The sequence below is a fragment of the Octopus bimaculoides genome, chromosome 4 (genome assembly GCF_046866305.1).
Source record: "Octopus bimaculoides isolate indiv1 chromosome 4, ASM4686630v1, whole genome shotgun sequence".
In the NCBI taxonomy this organism is placed as follows: Eukaryota; Metazoa; Mollusca; class Cephalopoda; order Octopoda; family Octopodidae; genus Octopus; species Octopus bimaculoides.
Window position 1 is genome coordinate 19,155,546 of NC_142931.1, and position 21,065 is coordinate 19,176,610.

At 35.9% G+C, this 21,065-nt stretch overlaps 1 protein-coding gene across 3 annotated transcripts in view; it reads left to right on the forward strand.

Moving 5' to 3' along the window:
- LOC106881343 (uncharacterized) overlaps nucleotides 1–21,065 on the forward strand; it is a 152,710-nt gene that overhangs the window by 45,827 nt on the left and 85,818 nt on the right. For 2 of the 3 annotated variants that reach the window (XM_052966923.2, XM_052966924.2), the window contains 10 exons: nucleotides 2,262–2,381; nucleotides 6,568–6,644; nucleotides 10,503–10,640; nucleotides 12,014–12,093; nucleotides 13,127–13,292; nucleotides 14,601–14,813; nucleotides 16,780–16,941; nucleotides 17,571–17,648; nucleotides 17,781–17,949; nucleotides 20,232–20,306. In XM_052966923.2, the coding sequence (XP_052822883.2) occupies nucleotides 2,262–2,381; nucleotides 6,568–6,644; nucleotides 10,503–10,640; nucleotides 12,014–12,093; nucleotides 13,127–13,292; nucleotides 14,601–14,813; nucleotides 16,780–16,941; nucleotides 17,571–17,648; nucleotides 17,781–17,949; nucleotides 20,232–20,306 (1,278 nt within the window). Of the gene's footprint in view, nucleotides 1–2,261; nucleotides 2,382–6,567; nucleotides 6,645–10,502; nucleotides 10,641–12,013; nucleotides 12,094–13,126; nucleotides 13,293–14,600; nucleotides 14,814–16,779; nucleotides 16,942–17,570; nucleotides 17,649–17,780; nucleotides 17,950–20,231; nucleotides 20,307–21,065 lie in introns of those variants that run through there. The other variant, XM_052966925.2, reaches the window with a different exon arrangement.

A 21,065-nucleotide genomic window follows, 5' to 3' on the forward strand; every position in this document is an offset into this window, starting at 1 on the left:
GTGAGGGGACTAGTCGATTACAACAACCTCCAGTATGCAACTGGTACTTATTCTATCAAGCTTGAAAGGATGAAAGGCAAAGTTGACCTCAGTGGAATTTGGACTCAGAATGTAAAAATGGATGAGATGCTACTGAGCATTTTGCCCAGTACAGTAATGATTTGGCCAGCTAACCCCTTTATGAATCCTTCATAATATTAGTTTCAAATTTTGGCACAAGGCCAGCAAGAGGAGGGAATAGTTAATTACATTGACATGAGTCATCATCTGGTATTTATTTTATCAACCTCAAAAGGATGAAAGGCAAAGTCAACTTCAGTGGGATTTGAACTTACAATGTAAAGAGCTGACAAAATGCCATTAAGCATTTTGACTGCCATGGTAATGATTCAGCCAGCTTACCGCCTTATGAATCCCTCATAATATTATCTTATCTGAAGAGGTTTTTCTCAGCAAATGTGATATCTCTTGCACTACACAGACATGCATACCTTTCACATACTTCTCAGGGAGATTCAGCTTGACACAGAATGTGAGAAGGCTGGCAATTTTGAATTATGGGTACAAGAAAGTGTATAGAGCATGAATAAGAAGGAGAGAGGAGAATCAAAGATGGCTGGATGAGTAGGTATGGGTGAAGGCAGAAGATGCATAGGGACAAAAGTCAGGCATACGTGGAGATGGATATAGTGAGTTAAAAGGGACAACGATAGCAGAGATGAGAGGATGTTCAGGTGAAATGGGCATTCAGTGGACGTGTAGTGGTAAGGAATCATGTTGGGCGAGTGAGATGGGTGGCAAGGGGAATGATTCCAAGAAGTAGGGTGTGGTAGCACAAAAAATGGGGAAGGAGTGTGTGCAGTTCAGCTCTCTTATAATTATAGCAGCTGAGCAATAGTCATAATCAGAGGGATGAGTGTTATGAAAATGAGGAGCAGGGAAGGTTCCACGGGTACAGACTGGATGTAGGGGAAGAGACACACATACATACATACATACATACATACATACATACATATGTATATGTGTGTGTATATGTGTGTGTATATATGTGTGTGTATATATGTGTGTGTATGTGTGTGTGTGTGTATGTGTGTGTGTATGTATGTGTGGAAAGAGAGAGGGAGAGAAAGAGAAAGGGTGAGACAGACAGGAAGGAAGAAAGAGAGGTATATTTTAATCACTGTATTTACTTTTCCAGCAAGTTTAAAATTATGTCTAAAACACACACACACATACTCTTTGTTAGGATTCTTTTTTCCTTCTCTGGTACCTGAGGCTTCCTGCTGACAGCGATTAACATCTTTCAGCCTAAATTCAAAACACAAATGACATTCTATATTAACACTGATGTGAGTGTTGTCAGCTTTAATGGTGGAGAATCATTCTTTATTATAAAATCAGGAGATAGCTTAGTGTTCAATTTCAAGAATTTTTAATCAATCTCTTTATAAGAATTTCAACCTTGTCATGCTTCTTCCATATAGGTTTGTGTAACATCTATATTAACTGTGTATTAGAGTCTCAAAGAAGAATTATATTTCAACAAGTTTCAAAGAGAAAATTTATCAGTTGTTGTGTTCTGTATATCAAGGTTAAAGCTGTCTGTAGTTGTCTGTGGGAATTAGATTCAGGTGAATAATGGTTTGAAGTGGATAAAATCATGAAGATTATTTTTTTGTTGTTAGCAAACCAGAACATTCAATAACCTTTGTTGGTTATTCATGATTAAATGAATGCATGCACATAGACAAAGACATGCACACATGCACCCACACACATGCACCTACATACACATGTACAGATAAACATTGAAGCATACACAGACATATACACATACACACATACACATGTGCTCATACATGCATACTCACACACAAATATACACCTGCATGCACATATATTCATCCAAGTATATGTGTATGTGTGTGTATATATATATATATATATATATATATATATATATATATAAACACACATATATATATGTATTGAATTTATTTACCGATACTGTTGTACATAGGTAAATGTGTTTGAAAGTTGTGGTTTCTTTGGCATGTTTGTTCCCAAACAACACTTATTTTAGTGCTGTTGACACTGCTGAATTGAATGGTACTGCCCAGGTATCAAAACCATAATGATATCTGTGGGGCAGCTGATGATGGAGGTATGTTGAATTGTTGGTATGGCTGCTTTTGTATATGTGGAATAGTATTATAACACATCCTATTGATTGTATGTATATGTACCATATTTTTCAGGTTCTCAATAAGGATTTTGAAGAGGTTTACATAATGAATTCTGGAACAATTGGAGCCTCTTTTATGGTATTCAACTCTGTTACAGATGAACTATTTACTGGGGGGATTGGTGGAACTAAGGTAAGGCCATGTGTTTCACTTTATCACAATTTAATACACAATCCCTCCCCTCATAATTACACATCCAATCATTTAGTTATTGAAGCTGCTTGATTTTATATGTTAAGATATATGGGCACAAGTGTGGCTGTGTGGTAAGATGTTTACTTTCAAACCTCATGGTTTTGAGTTCAGTCTCATTGTTTGGCACCTTGGATAAGTGTTTTCTGATATAGATCTGGGTCAACCAAAATATTGTGAATGGATTTGGTAGATGCAAACTGAAAGAAAGCCATCATATGTATGTATGTATGTATGTATGTATGGTAAGGGTCTTCCTATGACACTGACATGCAGTGTCTGTGCAAGACCGTGCCTCAGTAAAGCTGGGCTTATGAGTCATCTTCGTAGTCATAAAGCAAAACTGATGATTGACTACCAGGCCGCTGGTGATGATGCTACACACCATACTAATCATGTCTGTCGAGCATGTGGAAGGGAGTGTGATTCACCAGGAAGACTTAAATGACACACAAAGGTACATGGAACCCAATTACAACAACAGCCAGCTATTGCCAGTAAAGGTTTTGGGTGCCAATTCTGTGCAAGACATTGTAGATCTTTGGCAGGGCTAAAAAGTCACATTCGATCACAGCACCGTTAAGTTAAGCTTCGTGCAATGGCCATACTCGATAACGAGGGGGCAGCCATCATGTATGTATGTATCTATGTATGTATGTGAGTGTGTGCGTGTGTGTGGTGTTAGGAAGGGCATCTAACTGTAGTAACCATGCCACAATAGACAATTGAAGTCTGGACAGCTCCCTGCTAGTAAGCTCCATGCCAAACTGTCCAAACCATGCCAGCATGGAAAGCAGGCATTAAACGATGATGATGATGATGATAATGATGATAATCATGCATATATATGTATATATGTATGTATGTGGGTATATATATTAATATATATGTATGTATGTTACGGTCTCCTCGCCTTGACATTCTGTGGTAGTTGTAAGCGAGTGTCACCATCATGCAAGTGGTGTCCTTTATTTCCAATCTTCCATAGAAACATGTCTGGTCATGGGTGAGAAACTATTACCTTATTTGGAAAACAGGAAGGGCATACAGCTGTGGAAAATCCTTCAACAAATTCTGTCTGACCCATATGGGTATAGGAAAGTGGACACTGAAATGATGATAGTGATGTTGATGACGACGACGACGACGATGACGACGACGATGACGATGACGATGATGATGATGATGATGATGATGATAATGATGATGATGATAATGGTGTTGGTTTTTGTAATTATGATGATGATGTCAATGATAATCTTGTTGATGCTGATTAATGTCAGGTAAGCCCTGACTGAGCAGACCTGTGATATAACACGTTCCAGTCATTGCTATTCCGTCTTTTTTTAGGATATGTATCTAATGTGTCCTTTTTTTTATTTAAGAGGAAAGGGCATGTTTTGATGGGGATCTGGCTGCTATTTCTAGCAAAACATGCAACTATAAACAGGTGCCCTTGTTGGCTCATTGATGATGATGGTGGTGGTGGTGGTGAAACGAGTGAAGAGAAAGAGAAGAAAGATGAAGAGGAGGACAATACAAATGCTTGTAGCAGCAGCAGCAGCAGCAGCAGCAGTAGTAGTAGTAGTAGCAGTAGTAGTAGAGTGGTGGCGGCAGCAGCAGCAGCAGCAGTAGTAGTAGTAGTAATAGTGGTATGGGTGGTGGTGGTGGTAGTAGTAGTAGTAGTAGAGGAAGCCAATGTAGACAGATTAGTACAGTAAGGTAAAAATGAAAAGAAAAACTTTTTTTCTCTCTACAAGGAAACAATTAAAACGAACTAGAAGCTAATTATACTAATGAAAACTTATAAATTTAATAAAATGTTTTATATGTGAACAAAAAATAAAAGAAACAAATATGAAATAAAAAAATCAAAGTTGAGCTGTAATAGTTTCTAAAGGACAAAATAGAGAGAAAACCTTTTCCGTGTATCTTGCAAGACTGGTCAGAGCAGATGAGATGGTATAAAAGCCAGCAATGACTCAGAACCTCTGGAGTAAAGCCAGAAATAAAAGATCTAATTTTACGCATACATCATCAATGCCCAGATACAAAAACTGCCAAAATATATATTTTATCCGGACAAGCTACTGTTCAGAGAGGTTGGTGAAAAAGCCAAACTTGTTATCTTCAGTCAGTTTTCATGCCTATCTTTACCTATGCTCATGATAGATGATTAATGGCTGAAAGAGTATTATTGCAAATACAAGCAGCCAAAATAGATTTCCTCAGAAAGATCTCTGGAATAATGTTACTTGACAGGGTGTGTGATTCAGAAGTCAGAGAATCTCTTTGGATGAAGCTGCTACTTATCTACACCAATAGGTCCAGTATTATGGACATCTGATTAGAATGTCAAAGGAAAGGATCATACGATAGATTTTTCAAGCGTAGCCAATTGACAGGTAGACCAAGGATTAGACCTGGGGGTAGACCAAGAATGAGTTGGTTGTACAATATGTGTAATCTCAGTTTGTCATGCTTGGGAATCCAACAGGAAAGTGTAATGACAATTTCTTCTGATAAGACCCTGTGGGGTAAGTGCCTAAAGAACCTATTCTTATGATCCTTCCAGGAATAGTGGTGAAGAAAATGGATGGATGGAATTCTTTGGGTAACTGAAGAATAAGTGTGCATCCTCTCTGATGAAAAGACAACTATCCCTTAAACAAATTTTTAAGAAGATTACCAGTAATTTGTCTGTTTATTTAAGAGAAAAATAGGATGTTTTCACATCATCAACAATCTTCACCACTAAAGCTTTAAATAAATAACAGTAAATTTATCTATCTTATACAGCCTTCAAGATTTCCCACCTCCTAATCTATAGTTAATCCTTCTGATTCTTTGTCAAAATAACTCCATCAAACTTTATAGAGCCCTCTTTTCCTCCACCTCTCAATAACAATGGTTCCATTGGCAGTATTTCCATTGAGAAAGCATCCTCTTTCATTATATTTTTCATCCAGCCCCTCACCCATATACTTCGAAAATCTTTTCCAAATATATCGTTTTCTATTCCACCAGGCTCTTTATCTTGCATGCACACACACACACACACACACACACATGCACACACACACACACACACACACACACACACACTACATGTAAAATATGCCTGGTTTCTTCTAACCAAAATCATTATCCCTGACAATATCCCTTCCATTATACTCAAACAGTGCAGACTTGTTCTTTTACTCACTAAACTCTTCAATCTCCTCTGTATTTTAGAAACACACTATTGTCTGATTCACTTCTAAGAAAGGAAGCTCCTCTAACACAACCAAATAGTGTCCTATTGTTCTGTTTTCTCTCCTAATTCTTTTCTATAAAAGAGCATAGGTTTGAAACATCAAAGATGTCTTACATTTTTCCTCAGTGTCAAACTAAATACATCTTGTATGTTGTTTCCTTATCTGTCTCTCTATCTTTTGTTTTTTGTTATTTGTATAATTTTGAACCGTGTGTGTGTGTGTGTGTGTTCTTGCTTTGACATCATGTGATAACTGTAAATGGGTGTTACCATCATAAAAGTAGTGTCCCTTATTGCCAATCTTCTACAAAATTATGTCCAGCCACAAGGAAAGTATCACCTTGCTTGGAAACAGGTGAGGGTTGGTGACAGGAAGGGCATCTGGCTATCGAAAAATGTCTACTTCAAGAATTCCATCTGAACCATGCAAGCATTGAAAAGTGGATGTTAAAACAACAACAACACAGTTCTATATTTAAGAGATGAGGAATTATGTACATTATTTACATTTGACGGATATTTATCCTCATGTTGTTTGTTGTTAACACAACGTTTCGGCTGATATACGCTCCAGCTTTCATCGGGTGTCTTGGGGAAATTTCGAACCTGGGTTCTCATTCCTAAGGTATTTTTCGATGTTGTTGTTGTTGTTGTTATTATTATTATTATTATTCAGATCACTGCCTGGAATCAAACTCAGAATCTCGGGGTCAGTAGCCTAAGATTCCGAGGTATTTTTAAAGGTATTTTTAAAATATGCTGGCCACTGATAAATTTAAAAAAAAATTTTATCCTATATTAGATATATATATATATATACACACACACACAGATAGATAGTTATATCCTCTTTCTCTCTCTACTTCATAGGTTTGGCAGTATCAAAGAGTCTCTTCACAAATGTTTAAAGAAATAAAACCACTATCCGACTATGAATTGAAATTAAAGTAATTATGCACTTTATTGAATAAAATCTACGCTCACTTCCACAACACGCTCGCAAACGCATAACTTTTATACACGTAAACACATGTACACATACACCCCCACCCAGTACACACATATTTGCAATGTTGTTTAACATTTCAGAGTATATGTTTCGACATTGATGTAACATTAACTAATACAAACACAAAACAAAATATTGAGTAAACGTATATACAGGGTGTCCACAAGGTCTGGGTACATGGAGTAAATAAAATCATAACATAAACAATTAAATATAAGAAATAATAATTTCTTAAAGTATGTGTTAATTCCCATGTACCCAGACTTTGTGGACACCCTGTACTCTCGTTTACTTGTTTCAGTCATTTGACTGTAGCCATGCTGGAGCAACACCTTTAGTCGAGCAAATCGCCTCCAGGACTTATTCTTTGTAAGCCTAGTATTTATTCTATCGGTCTTTTAGCGAACCGCTAAGTTACAGAGACGTAAACACACCGGCATCAGTTGTCAAGCGACGTTGGAGGGACAAACACAGACACACAAACATACACACACATATATATATATACATATACATATATATGACGGGCTTCTTTCAGTTTCTGCCTACCAAATCCACTCATGAGGCTTTGGTCGGCCCGAGGCTATAGTAGAAAACACTTGCCCAAGGTGCCACGCAGTGGGACTGAACCTGGAACCATGTCATTGGTAAGCAAGCTACTTACCACACAACCACTCCTGTGCCTGTAGTTTATATTTTATATTATAAAAAGTAATAGCTTATTTATAAGCTTTACCACACAGCCCCTCTGATACCTTGTGTTTGTGTGTGTTGTGTATTTTTTATCTTTTACTTGTTTCAGTCATTAGACTCTGGCCATGCTGGGGCCACTGCCTTGAAGAATTTTTTAGTCAAATGACCCAGTACTTGTTTTTTGTTTTAAGCCTGATACCTATGCTGTTGGTTTCTTATGTTGAACCTTTGAGTTACAGGGATGTAGACACACCAACACCAGTTGTCAAGTGGTGGTGGGGGTGGGACACAAACACAGACACACACACACACACACACATATGATGGGCTTCTTTCAGTTTCCATCTACCAAATCCTCTCACAAGGCTTTGGCCAGCCTGAAGATATAATAGAAGACACTTTCCCAAGATGCCATACAGTGGGACTGAACCCAGAATCATGTGGTTGGGAAGCAAACTGCTCACCACACAGCCACACCTGCACCTAATATATATGTACATTACATTCAGACAGTCTCTTGTAGAGTAAAAGAAGACAGATCTGATGGAATTTCTTGCTGAAAAATCTGCAGAACTGGTTTGTTAATAGTGATTTAAATGTTTTTGCTGTGCATTAGCTCACTCTTTCCATCAGATCAACATTGCCTGAATAGGTGGATGGTGTGTCACATGTCAGATGTCAAAGTGATCGCAGAGCAACATGAAATGAAGTGTTTTGCTCAAGGACAATGCACCATCCAGTTTAGGAATTGAACCCATGATCTCATGATTGTGAGTGCAAAGCACTAGGTCATGTGCCCTCACATATACTTACTTTTATACATACTGACTACACATACATAGTGGAGGCGCAATGGCCCAGTGGTTAGGGCAGCGGACTTGCGATCAGAGGATCGCGGTTTCGATTCCCAGACCGGGCGTTGTGAGTGTTTATTGAGCGAAAACACCTAAAGCTCCACGAGGCTCCGGTAGGGGATGGTGGCGAACCCTGCTGTACTCGTTCACCACAACTTTCTGTCACTCTATCTTCCTGTTTCTATTGTACCTGTATTTCACAGGGCCAGCCTTGTCACACTGTGTCATGCTGAATATCCCCAAGAACTGCGTTAAGGGTACACGTGTCTGTGGAGTGCTCAGCCACTTGCACGTTAATTTCACGAGCAGGCTGTTCCGTTGATCAGATCAACTGGGACCCTCGACGTCGTAAGCGACGGAGTGCCAACAACAACAACAACAACAACAACAACAACACCAACAACAACACCAACAACACCAACAACAACAACAACAACAACAACAACAACAACAACAACATACTGACTACACATAGACATGTATGCAAGCATTCCTATAGAAGTGTGTTGTTTTTTCCCAATCCTCCACAAAAGCATATCTAGCCATGGTGAAATATGACCTTGCTTGGAAACAGGTGAAGATTGATGAAAAGAAGAACAGCCAACTGTAAAAAAAATAATCTACCTCAACAAATTCAGTTAAAAGTGAAAAAATAAAATGGTAAGAAATGAGATGCAGTCTCAAGACAAATGCTGCAGTTGTGTGTCTTTCTATGGTATATCCAGAATGCTGTTTTAAACTAGTACTGCTTCCATCTCTAATAATGAAATCTCTGTTTTACCATATAAAGAATATATGTGTACTATTACTTCTTCAGAGTTTCTTCTTCATTATTTTGTAATATCTTATGTTATCAAGCATCAAGGTCTTTCATTGTAAATCTATGAGATGCTTCCTGATACACCGTTTTACAAAATGATTATAAAACAAGAGAATATAATAACTTATGTATGCTTCATTTTGAATGGTTAATTTAATTCTACCATAATACTATTGCTTTAGTTTTAATACACAGTTTCAGATCAAATCTCTTGTGTAAATATCATGCATTTTATTTGTAACTATTTTATTTAAAGTTTCAGTTTCTGACCAGCTGTTGTATATTTCGGTTTCTAAAAAACTCAATATTCTGATGTTTTCTGATAAGCTTCTCTGCATCATCTCTCTGATAGTCAACAACCAGCTCACAATATCATTTGAGAATTGTTCTATTGTAAAACATTACATTTCCTGTGTTTTAACAAAACTGCAGCTGATACATATTCTCAATAATATTATTGATTCATATAAAATAATAATCTTCTTGGGAGTTCAGGTTTTCTGGTATTTTTCCCAAAGTTTTCTTTGTCTCCAGTGTAAAGATCACGTACAGGATTATGTGAAAATTTCTCTATTGCAATCCTTTGACACTTGTGGAGTGTAGTTGTACAGTGATTTAAATTATTACAATCACAACAATGGAAGACACATATTGGTTTCATATTTTGGTACAAGGCCAGCAAGTTCAGGAGGTAGGTAAGTCGATTACATCGACCCAGTACTCAACTGGTACTTATTTTATCAATCTCAAAAAGATGAAAGGCAATGTCAACCTCAGCAGAATTTGAACTCAGAATGTAAAGACAGATGAAATGCTGCTGAACATTTTGTGCTCCGTGCTAACGTTTCTGCCATTTAAAAACACACAGACAGTTAACTTTACTTAAACATTTATTATTTGGGATCAAAATTTTTGTCATACCGGTTGTGACTTGGTTACTGCCTCAGTTTCTCAACACACAAGTCTCAGATCGAATCTCTTTACCTGGTGTGTCATGGAATGCAGTTACAATTAGAAACAACATTTAGTTATTGTCTCAGCATGGGCTCTGATAAAATGTTAAAATGATGCAAATAGATAATCAGAAAACGTGTTTTAAAACATTGGATGAAATAATTGCATTATACATTGTAAATAGTAATGAAATTTCAGAAGAGATGTATTTCATTGTCTAAGAAAATATTAGGTCAGTGAATTTAGTTGCAATATTTGTGTATCACTAAATCAGTCCTCATGGAGCAAACCTATGATCATAATCTTCAAGATTAAAATTATTTTAACTACTATCCGACATCTCTGAAGTCCAATATCCTCAGATTTGAATTCAACGTTTATCCTATGCAATCTTTGACCCTTCATAACAAGTATATCATGAAGACCGGTACAAAATTTTATTTTCTAAAATTGTATTTTGTTTTTGTATTTCCAGAAAAACTTTGCCAAATGTTGGAGGAAGTTGGGTCCAAAGGATTGAAGTTAATACTACCACACATCATCTCTACTGCTGCTCTGAAATGGATGTACATGTGTACAATATGAGGGGAAATCTTCTGTATCGAATAGAACGGTGAGTGTATATTGTTATATCATTCATCATCATTATCATCATCGTTTAACGTCCGCCTTCCATGCTAGCATGGGTTGGACAATTTGACTGAGGACTGGCAAACCAGATGGCTGCACCAGGCTCCAATCTGATGTGGCAGAGTTTCTACAGCTGGATACCCTTCCTAACGCCAACCACTCTGAGAGTGTAGTGAGTGCTTTTACAGTTCACCAGCATGAGGGCCAATCAGGCGGTACTAGCAACGGCCATGCTCAAAATGGTGTTTTTATGTGCCACCTGCACAGGAACCAGTCCAGCAGCACTGGCAGCGACCTCGCTCAAATGTTTTTTTATGTGCCACCAGCGACGCTGGTAATGATCACGCTCAAGTGGTGCTATTTACGTGCTCTGGCAATGATCACGCTCAGACGGTGCTGTTAGTGGACAGTGATTTATAGAAATATTTTGTATAAACATACAAATACAGGCATGGCCATGTGGTTAAGAAGTTCACTGTGCAACCATGTGATTTTAAGAATTCAGTTCCACTGTGCAGTACTTTGGTCAAGCCTCTTCTACTACAGTTCTGGGTCAACCAATACCTTGTGAGTAAATCTATCGAGGGACATTGACCATGTATCCACCAGTGTTAACCACTTACTGCATATCTCTCTCTACTTCTGCCATTTACCTCTCACATCCTTACTTACCCATCCATTTCATTTCTCTTTTATTCACCTTCCCGTAACTTCTCTTCCAACTTGGGTACATAATACTTAAAGCTCCAAGAAGCATCTGACCACAATTACAAAATTTTATTTATCTCAAAGCAAGTCTTCTTTGGTTGTCAGTCTATAGCTGTGTGTCTATGGAAGAATTATAATGTTGTAAAAGTGGTAGAAATGAGTATAGATAAAGAAATTCAGCTTAAAATTTTACCTTGAGCTAGAAGTCGTGAAAGAACAATCAAACAGAGAAGTAAGTTAGTTTTGATAATAACATCTTAAATTTTATTGGTCAGCAGGTATGGGATTTGAGTGGGGAACATTATGGCTTAATGAGAGAGCTTCTATCTAATTGTTCAATTTGCTAGAAATAGCCTGAACAGTTTATCTCAAACCATACCTTACTGTTTCAAAAGAAGGATATTGTGAATAATAAAATCTGGGAATGCTATGTCTGAAAAAATGGGATGGTCTTGATTGGAATGTATACGATTATAGATACACAAGTATTACAACTAAATTCACAGTTCTGATAGTTTCCTATACAATGAAACCACATCTCCTCTGAAATTTCATAACTATTTACAATGTGCAATGCAATTATTCCATCTCATATTCTAAAAAAATGTTTTCTGATTGTCTATTCACATTGTTTTAACATTCCATCAGAGCCCATGCTGAGGCAATAACTGGATGTTGTTTCTCGTCACAAGCCAAGGTCATTATAACTGCATCCCATGACACAACAGGTAGAGTTCATTGATATTTTTTTTTTTGTTTTTCATTCCAGCAATATTTTCTTTGATCGTGTGATGAAAACATATTTGTTATTTCTGTCCTTCAGTTAATTTTGTTTTATTTGTCACTGAAAGTATATCAAAGCAAAACCAGATTGAATGAACTTCCAGAAATTTGGATCACGATAATCTATATCATAGATAATAATCTTCAGTTGTTACCTACCCTTCCCTGTCTTCTCTGCCAATCATCACTCAATATTTGTTCTTCATCAGTTATATGCAATAGAAGCAGTATTAAATTAAAGAAGTCTTCAATATGTCATACTTAATGCAAATATATTGTGAAAGGCAAATTCACTGCAATATTCATCCAGAGACAATATTTCTTATGGGCATGCTGAGTTTAGAACACAATATATACTGGAAGCAGATGAAAATTGTCCCATTGGTTAGAAAGAATGCCAGATGAATTTTCCCTCAATGGGCTTTGTCAGTAGTGAAGAGGTTGAGAGGAAAGGAGATAGGTGTGGTAAGAGACAGGAGAGAGTAGGTAGTAGAGTGTAAAGGTAAATACCCACTTTGGTCATGAATGACCATGGGATTGAACCTAGAAAGTTACCCTCTGAGGCACAACAAGTCTGGGCAAGGTTATTTATGGAAGACCAGCAGTCACCCATGCATACCACTCTCCCCTCTCCATACCACCGATGTTATCCAAGGGAAAGGTAAAGACCAATACAGTTTGGTACCAGTGACATCACAACACATTTCTATAGAAGAATGAACTGGAGCAATGTGAAATAAAGTGTCTTGCTCAAGAACACAACACACAGCCTGATCTAGGAATTGAACTCACTACCTAATGATTGTGAACTTGATGCTCTAACCACTGAGTAATTAGTGTGCAACAACAACAGCAACAATAACAATAATAATAACAATAATAAGAAGAAGAACAATAATGATAATAATAAAGGCTGTAACAATATTGAAAATGACATGCTAATATTTTACATTTTGCTTATGAATTATTTTCAACCAGTGAAAGTCTGGAGCTCAATTGGTGGATTGCTACATGTTTTCCATGAACACACAAGATCTGTATCCAATCTTCAGCTCCACCCGGAAAACTCTCTTATGTTCATAACAAGCTCTCATGATGGAACCATAAGAATTTGGTCTCTAGAGACAATGGATTGTCTTTATTGGTAGGTCAGTTTAAAATCCATCCATCCATTAATCCATTCATCATGAAGTGTCATCAGAGATTGTGTGGATTAAAATCAGTCCTGCTTGAGCAAGGCTAACTTGTATCTACACATCACCTTCCTTCCTTAGTTTTACCTCTTTAGTCTTCTTTCTCATTTCTTGTTCTGTTGTAGTTTATTGTAGTTTATTTTGACTTTTTGGGGACTTCAGTTTTGCCATATGATAAATACAATACTCCAAATATCTTTATTTCTATCTAAGAATGGTAATTATATTTAATGTAAGCCTAAATTTTGCAATGATTCAATTTTGGTGAAAATATTTTCCTTATCTTCCTTGGACAGATTCATCAATATTAATGAACCTATTCAAATATCTATGAAAACCAATTATGTATAATGAGATGCAACAATACCTTACAACTTACAAACCTAAAATATTTTCGTATTTTTTTTGTGGCAAAATACTTTTGTTACGTCTTGGTGTGTCTATTTGTCTTTCTTCTGTGAAGAGGAGAATATCCTTTCCATATTTAGTTATTTTATAACAACAATAATTAAAATTCAACTGTAGCATTACATTTAATCTAGTTTATATATATTTCATAGATAATAAAATCATAAATTATAAAATTTCCAAACATATAAACAGATATCAAATCTCTTTAAAAGCCTGGGAAAATATAACAAACTAGATTTTTATCTCATTCACTTTAATAGCTATATGTATATTGGCTTATGGCTGCAACCTGGAATTAAGAAAAAACTTCTTGAATGGTGAAGAATATTTTCATAAACATTTGAATGTTTGTAACAGCTTTCACAAATGCCAGTATTTAAATTTTCACACACATCTCACACTTAAAGCTAATAAGGAACCTTTATTTAGTTGCTCAACTTGTGAGAAGTAGCGGACAAATCTCCCACGATGAAAGTCTACCATCTTAAAAAATTGAAGGCATATTGAACAATGTAGTCATAAATATATAAAATGACAGAATAGTCACAGCTGGAACACCTTTGATCATAGATCTGCTTGATCAGGGCTAATTTACCTAGGGCTACACATCAACAACATCTTCATTCATTAGTTTTACTTCCATATTCGCTTCAATCATTTCTTTATCTGTCGTAGTTTCTTGCAGTTTATTCCAACTTTTAGTAAGCTATGCCAAGTTTTTTTTTTTTTTAAATTCTTATTAAAGAATTGTAATTATATTTAATGAAAGCTTAAATTATTCATAGAAACAATTTTGGTGACAGTATTTTCCTTACTGGTTCATAAAATCACAGAATATTTTATTTCAGTTGTCTTGTGTCTGGCAATAATAATCCCATGTGGATGTTTTTTACTGATGAAAATCAATTGGTCACATGCACAGCTGAAGAGATTTCTGTTTGGTTCCTTAACTACTTTGTTAACTTTTGGGGATTAATGCGCTCTGGTGTGTCACACATGTCATTACAATATGGAACTGCACCGAAAACCACAAGACTTTTGGCTGTGGGAGATGATGGAAGGTAAGCATTAATGTACTTCTGAGTAGATAACAAAAAATGTTTAAATTAAGAAGTCTTTTTGTACATCTGTTAATGATTATCACATTTCACTACTGACATTGAGAGGTGCCAGTGTAGTATGTGATCTACATACATGTTTCTGGTATAGCTTAATATCTACATTAGTTCAAATGGTATAGTTTGTGATCTACATTTAAAATTCATCTATTTACTCATCTATTTCTGGTTGGTTTGGTATATAAACCAAAAAATCTTTTATGATTTAAACACTTTTAGTCCTGAGCCCATTGAAAGAAGTCGCGATGAGAACAAAAGAATTTTACACACAGGTTATTCGAGATGAAGAAGCTGCAATAGAACTTCTCCAATACTATAAACTCCTTGATGAATGTGGAGATATTGATCCATGCAGCAAATGTGGAGGAGAAATGGTGGGAAAATGAAGAATAAGACATGAAACCAGTTCTGTTTTTTGCTGCACAAAGAGGGTATGCCGTATATTTAGGTCTGTGGACCATGGAAATATATTTTTCCTTTACACTGATTTGAATAGGAAAATCAATTGTAAACTTGACTTTATGTGAAATTTTGGAACTGGTTTTTTATTTTGTAAAATATCACTCATTTAATTTAATTGAAGAAATGACTGGAAGGAGCAGGAGGACTATATGTGACTGGTTCAATATTTGCAGGGAAGTCTGCTCCTCAAAAGTGTTTGTTTAATAACAGAGGACAAATTGTAGGAACTGTCAGAAATACTGTTCAGATAGATGAGGCACGTTTTGCTGCAAGAAGAAAATATAATCGAGGTCATCTTCTTACTGGTGATCAAAGACCTGAATCAACTGACAGTGAGGCAGATGTTGTGAAAATAGAAATCATGGATGAAGAATAAATCTTTCATGGGTCTTCGGACTTAAAAATGGCTTAGATTGTCACTATTTTTATGTTCCAAAACGAAACAGAGCTACTCTAGAGCCAATTATCTTAAGAGAAGTGCAAACAGGATCTGTCATCCACTCAGATGAATGGCTGGTATATTCGAATCTAAATAGATATTACATCCATTCCAATGTCAACCACCAGCAAAGCTATGTTAATCGTCAAGATGGAACACATAGGCAGAACATTGAGCGGTTGCAGCTAGAAGCTAAAACTCGTCTTCTCCAAAAAAATGAGAGGTGTTTCATTGCAACCATTGCAATCTCATTTAGATTTCATTTGTTGGAAGATTTTGAGATCAAATGAGAAAAATCTCTTTATTGCATTTTTAGATGATATCCGTGCTGTATACAAATTGTCACAGTATTCATGTTTCTAGTATGAAATAAAAATCAATAAAAATTTTTCTTTTTCTTTTATTTTTTAAATGTTTAACTCACTCCTCTGATTATAATTGCAAATTTATAACAAAACTTTGAATGTTTATCACAAGCCAGTCTAGATTTAAGTTGCTGTAGATTGCAATGGCATGTAGATCACATACTACACTGGCATTCATTGAGAAGATACTAACACATTTCTACATGCCAGCTAGCCTTTTGTACAAAGAGAAAGCTATTTTTCAGTAAGAGCAGCTATTATAGTGATTATATTTTTTCTATTTCTATTGCTATTTTTTTAACTGACCAGACTATCAGATGTTGTTACACATCACTGGTCACATTATTTTTGCCTTTGAATGGTGCACTCCACTGGCTAAGCAAGAAGGCCAGCATTCCACCCTGTTCAAAAAGGGGATTGGAGCAATGTGAAATCAAGTGTTTTGTTCAAGAAAACAACGCACCACCTAGTATGGGAATTGAACCCATGATCTGATGATTGCAAGTACAACATCCTCACCACTAGGCCATGCACCTTCACTCTATTGCTATTACACTGCCTAAAATATGCACCTAGATTGTGCATCATTTAGAGACTTTCAAAACTTTACCAGTTCCATTATTTGTTCATTTATTTTTTACAGTATACGTTTGTTTGCCCAAAAAAGTCACAAAAAGTTGTGTACCATTCTTCCTCCTCCATGTTTGTCACCTCTTGAAGAACTTCCAGGATTTTGTTACAGTAGAGACCTGAATCTTGTCTATTTGCTTCTTTCAACTGATATACTGTGGATTTATACTTCAAGGTATGACAATGACAGCTTATTTATGTTTTATTTGAAAAACTGTAGGCATTTTACAGGTTTCTTTAATATCCTCTCAGAAGAAAGAACAACACAGGAGTTCGTCCTAGAGGCCTCATGCAAATGACTTTTCAATTTTGTGCTATCCTCTGCATCTCCCTTCACCTTTGTTTCTACTACCACCATCTTTAACCATCTTATCTTCCTCAGTCTTCCTCTTCTGTTTCCTTCCACATTCACTTCCACCTCTCCTTCCATCCAGTCATTTCAGCATCCTTAGCACAGGATTCATCTATCTTATCCCATTTCTTTTCACAACATTCATCACTAGCTCTACTCCCATCATTCTCTGCAATTCATTGTTGGTCATCCTCTCTCTTTCGAAAATACTCTTCTACCAAGCCATTCTCATTTCCATTCTCTCTGTTTTCTTCTCTGAAGCTCTGCATTCATTACCAATGTTTAACTACCATAAATTACAGCACTCCTTATACATATAGATAAAATGATGCAATATTTACTAATGAGGAGGTAAATACACTGTCTTCTGATGAATCTATAAACATTATTTATACCCTTTACTTTGGTGTTTATTTTTCTATTTCAATTTGGTCACACATATCTGATTTCAGATCTGATCCAGCATGTCGTTTGGCCGTATGGAATATTACGAAAATTCAATCAAATATCTTAACCAAGACTAAACAATGGTAAGTATACATGATGCACAAGTATTTGGCTTGAGTCTTACACATAATAGAAAATAAAGTTGATATAATCAGCCTCAGCATATAACTGGTACTTGATATATATTATTTCAATTTCTTTTTATCTTTAACTAGCTCGTCTGTTGGGAATAATGGTATATTTCTTACACCAGCTGCTGACCTTGTCTCAGACGAAATAAGTCAATGCATATCAATTGGTTTCATATCTTCTCCAGTAGAAATATCTCCAGAATCCAGCACAGATTCCATCGATTCTGATCATTTCTTACTCTGGGGACTGAAGGTTTGACATGTTTTCTGGTCTTTTTGTTGTTGATGTTGTTATTGTCATTCTTTCTAAATGAGTGTTTAAGTTTAGGCATCTCTCATACATACACACTACATTTTTACTTATTTATTAATGATTTAATTAAAGAAAAGAGAGTGTTGTAGTTCGCTTGAAACATTGTGTAATGTTTGTAAAGAATAAAAAGTTTTGAATGGTACAACAATGCACTATAATATAAAAAAATGAACTATATATTTGTTGTAATTTAGTTATCTATAGTCCGATGATATTTTGGAATACAATTCCTTCTTCAGATCTTCCGTAAAAAAAAAAAAAGAAAAGAAAAGCCGTTAGTAAACAGTTTATAGCATAGACTCCATCTAAGATGATCTGAAGAAGAAATTGTATTCTGAAATATCATCGGAGTATAGATAACTAAATTACAACAAATATATAGTCCATTTTTTATATTATAGTGCATTGTTGTACCATTCAAAACTTTTTATTCTTTAATTAAAGAAAGTTTGTACTTGGAGGAAATAATTAGAGTGATACTAAAGTGTCATCTGTACACCCTAACAATCTATGTAATATCAAGATTTATTGATTCTGAGCAGGAGTGGAATAATCCTGTACTGTAGGTGATCATTGCATCAATGCTTTTGTTAGTGAAGTGGGCCCTACAAAATCTTTGAACTTAAAAATCAAAGTCTGTTGTGTATTTTCTTACAAATTTTTCCTGAAAAGTTTTTGTGAGGATGCATGATGAAATTACAAGGTGCTTCAACAGGGTGATACTGCTTTTATTACTTTAATGGAAGAGATGAAGGATTATCTTAGAATAACTTTTCTAATGGGAGCTGTGCATTCTCCAAGATGCAGTGACTATGGAATGCAAAATCAGTGAGAAGACAGGAAATCGATACCCAGGAATCAATATCTTGTACATATATGTGAAAATATCTGCATGTAATCAACTTAGCTATATTCGACATACTTAGGGAGGTGAAAGTGATATGACAACAAGTAAAAATGAACAACAAATAAAAAAACATTCACAAATAGGCGTAGGAGTGGCTGTGTGGTAAGTAGCTTGCTTACAAACCACATGGTTCTGGGTTCAGTCCCACTGCGTGGCACCTTGGGCAAGTGTCTTCTACTATAGCCTCGGGCCGACCAAAGCCTTGTGAGTGGATTTGGCAGACAGAAACTGAAAGAAGCCTGTCGTATATATGTATACACATTTATATGTGTGTGTGTCTGTGTTTGTCCCCCCAACATCGCTTGACAACCGATGCTGGTGTGTTTACGTCCCCGTTACTTAGTGGTTCGGCAAAAGAGATTGATAGAATAAGTACTAGGCTTACAAAGAATAAGTCTTGGAGTCGATTTGCTCGACTAAAGGCAGTGCTCCAGCATGGCCACAATCAAATGACTGAAACAAGTAAAAGAGTAAAAAGAGTAAAGAGTAATGTACACCATCAATCATTATATTGTGTCAGCAAATTTCATCCAAATTCATACAAGAGCAATTAACTGCTTTCCATCAATATCTCTAGTTTCTAACAGGATTGAGAGATTTATATAGAGAAAGCACTCCAGGAATTTAAGAGTTAATGTGTAAGTAGGCAAGCATTCTGCAGACATGTGTGCCCTTAATGTAATTCTCATACAGAATCAGCATGACACACTCTGTGACAAAGCTGAATCATTTGAATTACAGGTATAATAATCCATCTGGCAGGCTTCCTTACAGTTTCCATCTATTCAGTTTCACTCACAAGCAATGGGTCAACACGAGGTTCTAGAAAAGAGTATTTTCTCAAGATGTCATCCAGTGGGATCAAACCTGATTCTTTATGGCTGCAAAACGAGTTTCTTAACCATTTAGCCAAACAACATCTGTGTATGTGTGTGTGTCTGTGTGTGTGTGTGTGTGTGTGTGTGAATTTATGCTTGTTAGTTCATGATGTCATTACTCTGAGTTTCCTCAGCACCATTCATTCAGATGTAAATTTGAGCAACTGTTTTTAAGACTTCAATTTCTTTCACATCTCTACAAAAATATTTAACAGCAGCATACAAGAAAAAATGCTTCAAATTTAGCTTTATCAGCATCACTCAAACATTATATTAATGGTCAACAACAACAACAACAACGCACAAATACATACATACATACATACATATATGTGTGTGTGTATGTATGTATGTATGTATGTATACCTGTATATAATTTTATATGTATACCTTTAATGTTTCTAATGTTTATATATATTTCCTTTCTTTATTGATAGGATGGCAGAATTTTATTTATGGATCCAATAAAGAAAGGAATCAAGCACATGGAACTAAAGGCTTCAAAAGGTCCTGTATGTATTTTTAAGATGATATCATGGCTAAGAATATCCTAAAGATTGCAGTAATTTGCTTATGTTACCATTTATAAAATATCATTAAGACAACACAAAACATAGAATATAATTACCTTTTTCAGATGTGCTATTACTTGCATAATAGGGATTTATTGTAGTAATAAACCTAAATGTACAATCATTTAATCTGCTTAATGGTTTGGTAGAAGAGACTTAGACCTAAGTGCAAGCAATGAAATTGCAGCTGGCAACACATAGTTCTATCTACATCATTAATCCACCAATCTTTTATCTTCAAACTTGTCATAAAGAAGAGTATAAAGGATAGTTGTATAAAGAAGTGCCAGTCATTTAAAAGTGGATGAAACTTGTGGGAAAGAGTGACCTATGAAGATATGGGACAAAGCAGTGAAGGCTGATATTAAGATGTTCAGCCTCACAGAGGAGATGACAAAGGACTAAGATGGTGGTGAATCATTGTGTTCAAGAAGTCCTGTCTGTCACAGCAGAAGCAAGGTCCTAAAAGCATTATGTTTATACCTGCCCATACTGCACCCTAACCCTGTCAAGCATTCCTCACATCTTATCTTTCTAACACCCATCCCTCCATCGCTCTTTTAATCATAACATTAATCAACTGTTGTAATCATTTTAGAGCAGAATCAACACATATTTCACTTCCCATCCCACTTTTGCATTACTAGTTACTTCTTTCTCCCCTTGAAACCTCTCCCTATTAACATCCATCCCTCACTC